Source organism: Melitaea cinxia, chromosome 24 (genome assembly GCF_905220565.1).
Source record: "Melitaea cinxia chromosome 24, ilMelCinx1.1, whole genome shotgun sequence".
NCBI lineage: Eukaryota > Metazoa > Arthropoda > Insecta > Lepidoptera > Nymphalidae > Melitaea > Melitaea cinxia.
This window is the reverse complement of record NC_059417.1, coordinates 5,050,463-5,059,805: the sequence shown is the minus strand read 5'-3', so window position 1 is coordinate 5,059,805 and position 9,343 is coordinate 5,050,463. Positions and strand designations below refer to the sequence as shown.

The following is a 9,343-nucleotide window of genomic DNA, read 5'->3' as shown; positions in this document are numbered from 1 at the left end:
CAAGTAAATACGTATTAACGAAATGAAATGAAAACATTTATTTCGTCATAAGGTGATATACACACTTAACGAAATTCAAAATAATGTCATTTACAAAAATAATAATACAAATAAATTAAAAAAAAACTCGACAATAATAAAAGAAAGTTAAGGTAGCAAAAAAATCAAACAATATTTTTTTTTATATCTTAACATTGGGTACATTGCAAACTTAGGTAAGTAATATACCCAGTGTTAAGTGCAACCTTAACTTAGTCAAAATAATCAAAATATTAAGTTACTTTAAATTTCTAATGTCTCGGCAGACATTATCTTCCTATTATGACCTCGGCTTTATTAAATATTACAATAAATAAAATAAACTAATGTCCCTAGTGTAGGCCGAGAGAAAAAAATCCGGAGGATTATTATTATATATAACTCGAAAATAGCTTGTCAGAGCTCAATTAAATTTAAATGGGCCCACATAACACACACCACCTTTCGATTAAAAACAAAATCATCGAAATCGGTCAACCCAGTAAAAAGTTCTGAGGTACCATACATAAAAAAATAAAACAGTCGAATTGAAAACCTTTCAATAAATAAAATGATAAATTATAGGTATTATACGTCTCTTATAATGAACTAAAATGATTCCGACCCTCAGTTGAATTATTTAGTAAATGCTCAATAATCATAATTTGTTGTTGTATAATTTTGACCACTTTTGTAAATTTCCTCCTGTATAGTGTTTTTTTAACCGACTTCCAAAAAAGGAGGAGGTTCTCAATTCGACTGTATTTTTTTTTTTGTGTTATTAAATTAGGACAGTGACTTATTAGTCGATTGCGTACACAGGTTAGGCGTCTAAACGCCTGCTTACCATAGGTTATAGGCCACATGTAAATTCTTATGTAATCAAACAACATAAAGTTGTGTTTCCATATTACATAATGATGGGTGACTAGTGAAGTGTGCCAATAGATTATGGTCTAAGAACATGTTGAAATATAATTATATATAGTAATCGAATGATTCAAATTTTAATCAATTAACCTTATTTCATAACCATTTTGTTGTTTTAAAATTTGTGTATTCGTACAAAAATTAACATGATTATGTTTTGGATTCGATATGTTTTTATTGTATGACAATTTATACCGCTCACACCCTCAGTTTTATGGCACCTAGTCTACATAGTTATTATATTGGCCTTTATCTTAATTTTGCGTACCTATAAACTACTATTGCTATAAATGCAAAAAAAAATCTTAAGAAAGTACATATATTTAGATATAGTGTTATATTGTAAACTTTCAATAATCATATCACGAAACGTCAACATTAAATACCCATAATTGTGTTTGCTTACAAACGAAAAAAAACCGACTTCAATTTCATTGACGAGTAATACAACGTAGATCGACGAAAAAATAGTCAAGTAACTACGCGTTATCAAAGATTGCTCAAAAAGTAGTTATCAGATCTCAATAAAATTTATATGTGACCACATGATAAACATCAGCTTTCGATTAAATTAAAAATTATCAAAATCGGTACACCCAGTAAAAAGTTATTGCAGATTTTCGAGAATTTCCCTCGATTCTTCTGGGATCCCATCATCAGATCCTGGTTTTCTTATCATGGTACCAAACTAGGGATATCCTCTTTCCAACAAAAAAAGAATTATCAAAATCGGTACATCCAGTAGAAAGTTATGCCGTATAATACAATGTAGGTCGACGAAAAAAGCGTCAAGTAAAAACGTATTATTAGATATAACTCGAAAAGTAGTTGTTAGATCTCAAATAAATTTAAATGGGACCAATTGGCTCACACCACCTTTCGATTAAAACAAAATTTGTCGAAATCGGCCTACCCGGTCAAAAGTTCTGATGTAACATACATAAAAAAAAAAAAAAATACAGTCGAATTGAGAACCTCCTCCTTTTTTGGAAGTCGGTTAAAAAGAGGATCGGCTAGCGATAAAAAGAAACCACTGTTTCTGTAGACTAAATATGATAGCATATATTATATAAAATATAATTGTGGGTGCTCACAAACAAAAAAAAAATCGAATTCATTTACATCGAAAAGTAATACAAAGTAGGTACCTATATACGAAAAAAATTTCAAGTGTATACACGTTATCAAAGATTACTCAAAGTTACGCGTTATAAAAGATTACTCAAAAGCACTTATCAGGTCTCGATCAAATTTTAATATGAATAATAATTTATTTTTAATTCATTACTTTATTACCAAAAAGTATATTTATATAATTATCATGTTACAGATCAACAAAAATGGCGACATCCGTCCTTCAGCCCGAAGATTGCCGGCGAGAACATGAGCCCAAACATGACATCGACTCAAGAAGACTCACTGAAGATGAAAGAATCGCCATCTTGGAAAGTAAGGAGCGGGAAACTGGTGAACTTCCACCGGAACTCAGGGAGAGGGCCAGGGTCGATATAAGAGAAGAAGCGGCAATACGAGAACACGCCCTTGCACAAATGAGGCACTTTATTGAGAAACATCCAGCCATCAAGAAATGCAGGACTGGTAATCTACTTTTTTTTTTAATATTATAAAAAACTTATTTTTAACTAGCTACTGCCCGCGACGTCGTCTGCGTGAACGCTATACAGCACCAAAAATACCTACGATTATACCTTTTAAAATAACATTCATTTACCCGTTTCTTCTTTACAATTCATATCTACAGAAAAATCTCATATATGGCGCTGCTTTAAAATTGTCTTGTCTACTTATATTCATTTAATTATGTTTATCGGCTTAGTTACTTATATTGCGTGATTTTTATAGTGTGAAGCTAGCTTATATAGCATGGTTATTAACATAATAACAACAACATTCAAATATGTGTCGTTAGATTACACGATGTTACAGAATGCGTTGAGGAAATTAAGGTTCACTGCTCGTTCCCGGTAGGTGATAGCATGATAATATGTAGCCTATATGTTGACCCGACTTCTTAATAATATTCGTGCCAAATTTGAAGTAAATCCATGCAGTACTTTTTGAGTTTATCCCGGACATACATACAGACAGACAAAAATTCTAAAAACTATATTTTTAGCTTCGTTATCGATTGTAGATCACACCCCAAGTATTCTTTTAAAAAAAATATATAAATTTTATTACTTCACTTTCCTACCATTTTATTGTATGATAGATTTGACGAAATTGAACAAAAGTGCATTGAAACTTATACTAGCAGCACTCTAGTTATAAAATTTGTAACAGGAACTAGTAAAGTTTCTGGTTAAGGAAAATCACAAACCTCTTCAGTTGATGATCGTCGAATCGATTGATATCCTCATTTAAGTCGTTGACACTTTTAAAGCATTTTTAGATATTGTTAATTTGTTTAGCGCGCAAATACACTTTTATTTATTTCTTTTTTTTTACAGATACGCCGTTCTTGCTTCGCTTCCTGCGAACAAAGAAGTACTCCATTCCACAGGCCTGTTCTATGCTGGAGAGATATCTGACCATACGCCAGATGTATCCCAACTGGTTCCAAAAGCTCGATCCCCTAGATCCCAAGATAGCAGCTATCATAGATGCAGGGTATCTAGTTCCATTGCCGAAGAGAGACGCTGAAGGACGGAGAGTCGTTTTATCATGCATGGGTATGGTTTGCCAGATACTTGGTACTTGAATTTCTTAATAATTAACTACTTAATTAAATTTCCAAAAATACTTTTTGTTAATTTAAGCTTCAAGTGTCAAAATAAAACCAACCAACTGTGTTTTTGCGATTTTTTAACGCATAGTTTTAGTATTCTGTCATTTCTAAATAAATTTTAGACAAAAGACTAGTCTTGCACTATACGAGTACTTGTACTACTCCGGGTCTTACACAAAAAAAATGTGTATTCCTGCAATTTTGAATATCTAGTTTAAGTTTTACCCCCATTTCAGAACAGACTTTCGAATTAGTAAACACTGCCATTACTTGAACAAAAAAATACAGCCCTCAAAGGATATTATTTTATTTATTTTATTTATTTATTCTTTATTGTACACCACAATATGCAAATACAAAATAATAATAATACAGACAACTTAAGAATGTGTAGTACAAGAGGCGGTCTTATGGCTAGTTAGCCATTTCTTCCAGACAACCCGACTAGACTACTATTATTTGCATCAAAAAAACTAAAAGCCCTGCATTTTCAGGCCGTTTCGACCCACACGTTTACGACAATAATGTGATGGCGCGCGTTCACTCCATGATAGTGGAACTGCTCCTCGACGAGCCCCGCTCCCAACTGCTAGGTTACACGCACGTTAACGACGAAGCTGGCATGCAGATGCCGCACGTCAGTCTCTGGTCGCTCAGCGATGTGCGGATCATGTTAAACTGTATACAGGTAATTATTGTCATTTAAAAGCATTTTGTTCATTGCGGACTTTTTAATCGACGTATATCGCTATCAAGTATTTATGTTAACAACCGGGACCGACGGCTTAACGTACTCTCCGAGGCACGCTGGGGAGACCCACAAGGACACATCCAAAACGGAAAGATATATTTGTACAAAAATAAATCAGAGCGGTTGTTATTTTTTGTTGTTCATTAATTTAAACAAGACAGTCGATGCGAACCTTTAAAAAATAAGCGATAGTTTTTAAGGTCCATTACTCTTAAAAGATTCGAATTTAAATCGACCTTTACTCAGCTGTTAAAAGAAGGAAAAGTAATTTAAATTAAGTTCAGTACAAAAAAATATATAATATAAGCGTACATGTGAGTGAGTGAAAAAATCTGAGTTTATCTTTTATTTATTTATTTATTAATAAAGCTACTAGCTGCCCGGACAGACTTCGTTCTGTCAAAAGTAGATTGTAAAAAAAAATATTTTTTTTTAGTACTGAAACCTTCCGTGGGCCTTAAGGAACATACAAAAAAATAAATTAGCCGAATTGGTCGAGTCGAATTCTGGAGTAATGCGCTTAGCAACATTCATTTTTATTTAGGCTTATTAAATAACGGCGAACGAAATTTTTATTTAAAAAAATATTTATTTGTAAATAACAACAATGTTTACAATGTGAATCGTTCTACAACTGATTAAAAATTAAAATAATAAATTTTTTACATTCGAACTGAACACGCTGATGCTTCATCAGCGGCCATTGTTATTTATGCAGGCTGATGCTGCTGATGGATTGCTCAACTAGGGCTTTGATTTATTATTATGTAATTGCTATGGTATATATATATGTTTATTGTTTTTTTTTACAGAATTCCACTCCTATGCGTCACAAGCGTACACATTTCGTCAACATACCGCATTACGGCGTTAAGTTCTTCGAATTTGCGATATCTTTGCTCAGCGATAAACTCAAGGATAGAGTTATGGTAAATATCCCGTAAAATACGCATGGAAATTTTAAAAAAGCAACCGCGTTTGTTCTCAAACAAAAGAAAAACCGTCTTCAATTTTACATCGACAAGTAATAAAATTAATACATTATCACCGTAGATAGGGTAGTCGAAAATAATAGTCAATGAAATATACATTATTATGGTTAACTCCAAAACTACTTATCCGCTCTCGCTCAAATTTAAATGACACACTAAGCAGCTTTCAAATAAAAAAAAAAAAAAAAAAAAACAATCAATAAAATCGGTACACCCAGTAAAAAGGTAACACACATGAAAAAAAAAATACAGCCGAAATGAGAACCTCCTCTTTTTCCGCTGGCTAAAACAACTTTAAGTTTATGACAAACTATATCGCATCGAAATCAGCCTGTAACATCCCACTGCTGGACATAGCTGTGATCATCATGTACCGCATATATGATCAGCGGGCGTTGTTCAATTTTGTCCATTTTTAACTTAAAAACCACAATTACTACGGCACTAAAATTTTATACTGTGACAGCCAACGAAGTAAAGACCCAAGGAGAATAATATTGTAAAAATAAAATATACGTTTATATATATATGTCAGACCGCGAACTTTTCGATCCATCCTAGGAAGTCTAAATAATTTTTAACAATAAGTTTTAAGTAATTTCTTTTCTTATTTTTTTAATTTCAGTTCCATCGTACATCTGATGAATTAGTAAAGCACGTCGACCCGTCAATTTTGCCTAAAGAATATGGCGGAACAGTTCCATTGAGAGACATGATCGACGAGCTCAAACGTAAACTTTTAAAACATAGAGAAGACTTACTCGCTTTGGACGACATGTTCATTGATTTGCATGTACTCGAAAAAAATGATCTGACTCAAGATATCCACTCAACTGCCGGTTCATTCAGAAAATTAGAACTCGATTAGATATAAATATGTATGTGATAGCATTAAGTTAACATTTAATCTTATTTTAATTAAATACTCACGAAAAAATGAAATTTAAAATGTAATTACATAACTTTTTTTAATCTGTAAAAGTATATCTGGAAGTATTGTTGGTAGCTTTGTTTTTTATATCTCCGATCTCATAGTTTTTTTTTTTTTTTTTTAATAAATATCAACATATTACGATTAAACTGTGTAATTAAAATCGTAGAAATTAATTCGCTTTAATAATAAGACCGTATGTCTTTTAAACTTTTATAGAAAGTAGTAAAGTAGTGGCAGCCGTCGGTGGTCACGTTACCAGTCTTAAACTGATGATATCATTGTAAATATATATTACAATGATTAATTATATTAATTTTTGTTAGCAAATTCTACTTAGAGGTGCGATTAATGACATGACAACCTGACTGCTGCTTAAACATTATTTTTATATACTTCCATGTCTTCTTCCGTTACTAACTTCTGAAGCAGTTAGATAATTCTAAGGATTAATGAAATAGGATATTCCGTTTTGTGGAATAATGTCGTTTTAATCGATTATACAAAACGCTTAAAATAAAGTAATATAGAAAATCTGTTTTCTTATTTATATATCCTCAGGATCCTTATAAGATAAAAAGTGTTGTATTAATATGTAAGCATTAATAATTATCCCAACAAAAACATTTTCATGTAAAATGTGGCCAAGACGAGATCATAATTATGGCTCGCACTGTCAAAAAGTTATCAGATCTCATGTAGAGCCAAGCTTCTAACTCTACACGCCCTAACTCTACAAGCCCTAACTTCACAAACTCTACACGTTAGTCAAAATATGTGGCTTGGCCGTTTCGTTACTACCGGCTGCCGATGTTGTTGATGACGACTGCTGGTGAGGTGGACTACTGCTGCTGGCGATGCTGCCCCCTGCCTCTTCATTTTGGCCCCGTCGCGGGAATATATATATATATATTCTCTTTTTATTTTTATTTGTATTATATATCAATTATTATTCTTCTTTTTATTTTTTCTTTAATAGAACTATTGTACAACAGAAAAGTAATAAACAGTGAATAAATTTTTCACCTTACGCCCACGTGGCGGTAGCGAAACGGCCAAGCCACATATTTTGACTAAAGTATAGAGTTTGTGAAGTTAGGGCTTGTAGAGTTAGGGCGTGTAGAGTTAGAAGCTTGGCTCTACATGAGACCTGATAACTTTTTGACAGTGCGAGCCATATGATCTCGTCTTGGCAACATTTTACATGAAAATGTTTTTGTTGGGATTTCACTTTTTTTTGTAAGTTGCTTATGACAATATTTTGGTATTTTGTTAATTTTTTCTTTCTTTGTTTTGGGGTGTATTTCTTGCAAATCAGAAGTGCCTTTTTCATAGATCACTCTCTATCTTTGCCTTTTTTCTTTGTTGGTTTACTGTTTATAATAAGCGATAGATCAAGGCGATACTTGGCTTTTAGGCGATTATATTCGACTATAGCTGCCTGTTGTGCTTTAATACTACTAAAGTCAATATTTATCTAATAACCGATTTTTGTTTTTTTATGTATTTTATTATTATTATTTATAACAAGAAGCAACAAGGAGTCCCTATATCAATTTTCAGACTTCTAGCATCAAAATTTGCGGAAGTCTGATACAAACTTTCTTCCCCTATTTTAAGGGGTTAGGGGGTAAAAGTTCCAAGTTTTAGAATTTTTTTGTGTTTTGTGTACTAATACTAGCTTACATGCCAAATTTCAGCTTTCTGGGACTTCAGGAAGTACTCTAAGAATTTTGATGATCATCAGTGAGTGACGAAATCGGGGCTTTTTAGATACCAATAAAATCTAAAGTATAAGAGCTATGCAATTGAAACTTTATATGATTAATAAGTTCACTATTGACATCATATCCTGAGAATTTTGTTTATCCGGTATAATCCAAACCCAAGTTATGAGGGTTCAAAAAAACGACGAAGCACTTCGAGAAAAGATAGGTAGTGCTTTTCGTTTTTTTTTTTGTTTTTTTTTTGGTTCGTCTTGGCGGGGGCACTACCGTGCCCCCAGATACAACTAGCCCGGCTTCGCAGTGTAGTACTGTAAGGTATATAATGATCATAGGCCCGAGTAGAAATTTTTTCGTCTTCCTTATCCGGACCGGACCGGACTAGGCATGCCTGATCAGGACTAGATAAGGCATGTAACGCAGATGATTTGTCTGGACCTGATCAGGATGAGATGAGATTTCCTGATTTGGACCCGATCAGGAAATCTTATCTCATCCTGATCAGCCGATTCGGTCCGGTCCTTTTAAAAAACACGAATGTATATTCTTGAAAAAATTGTTTAAGTAACAAAAAAAAAAAGCGAATTGATATTATTAATATGTTAGTTAACATAATTATTATGATATTTATATCCATTTATTTTTTCCAATGTATTATTTAATTATGTTTTATATTATTTATTTAATAAATTTTACACCTAAACCTTTCTTATGAAACACTAATATTAGTGAAAACTGCAAAAATCTGTTTGGTAGTTTTATAGTTAGTTTATTACGAATAACCAAACAGACAGACGTGGTTGGGAACTTTGGTTTATTAAACGTTCAGAAGATAATAGATTTTTTAATAGATGAGGAGTTCAGGCCCGGCAGTTCAGGGTCGGCCCAGAGCACACCCTTCATCTTTCCGCCACCTGGGAACGCGTCCAGTAGGAGATCCAGGAACTCCCTTGGGAAAAAGATAATAGATTACCCAAGGGGTCACTACTTCGCTCAACCCTATAAGACTCGTGGTGAACTATCCAATAATCTTATTATACGATTGATACAATTCTTAAATACTGAATTTTAAAAATTAAACTTATTTTTTAACTAGCTGTGCCCGCGACTTCGTCCGCGTGGAATTTAACAACAAAGTTATTGTTCAATTCGCAGAGTTATAAAATGAATAATTCTTAAATAAAAGTAGCCTAAGTTACTCCTTATTACATCAGCTATCTGCCACTGAAAGTCCCGTCAAAATCGGTC

At 33.0% G+C, this 9,343-nt stretch overlaps 1 protein-coding gene across 1 annotated transcript; it reads left to right on the top strand.

Annotated features, from left to right (window-relative positions):
- The first annotated feature begins 2,288 nt into the window (after positions 1-2,288).
- LOC123665433 (retinaldehyde-binding protein 1-like) lies at positions 2,289-6,905 on the top strand. The gene is made up of 5 exons (XM_045599741.1): positions 2,289-2,547; positions 3,420-3,641; positions 4,192-4,385; positions 5,261-5,377; positions 6,066-6,905. The coding sequence occupies exons 1-5, from the start codon at positions 2,289-2,291 to the stop codon at positions 6,306-6,308; spliced, it is 1,035 nt and encodes a 344-aa protein (XP_045455697.1). The 3' UTR covers positions 6,309-6,905.
- Positions 6,906-9,343: the final 2,438 nt, after the last annotated feature.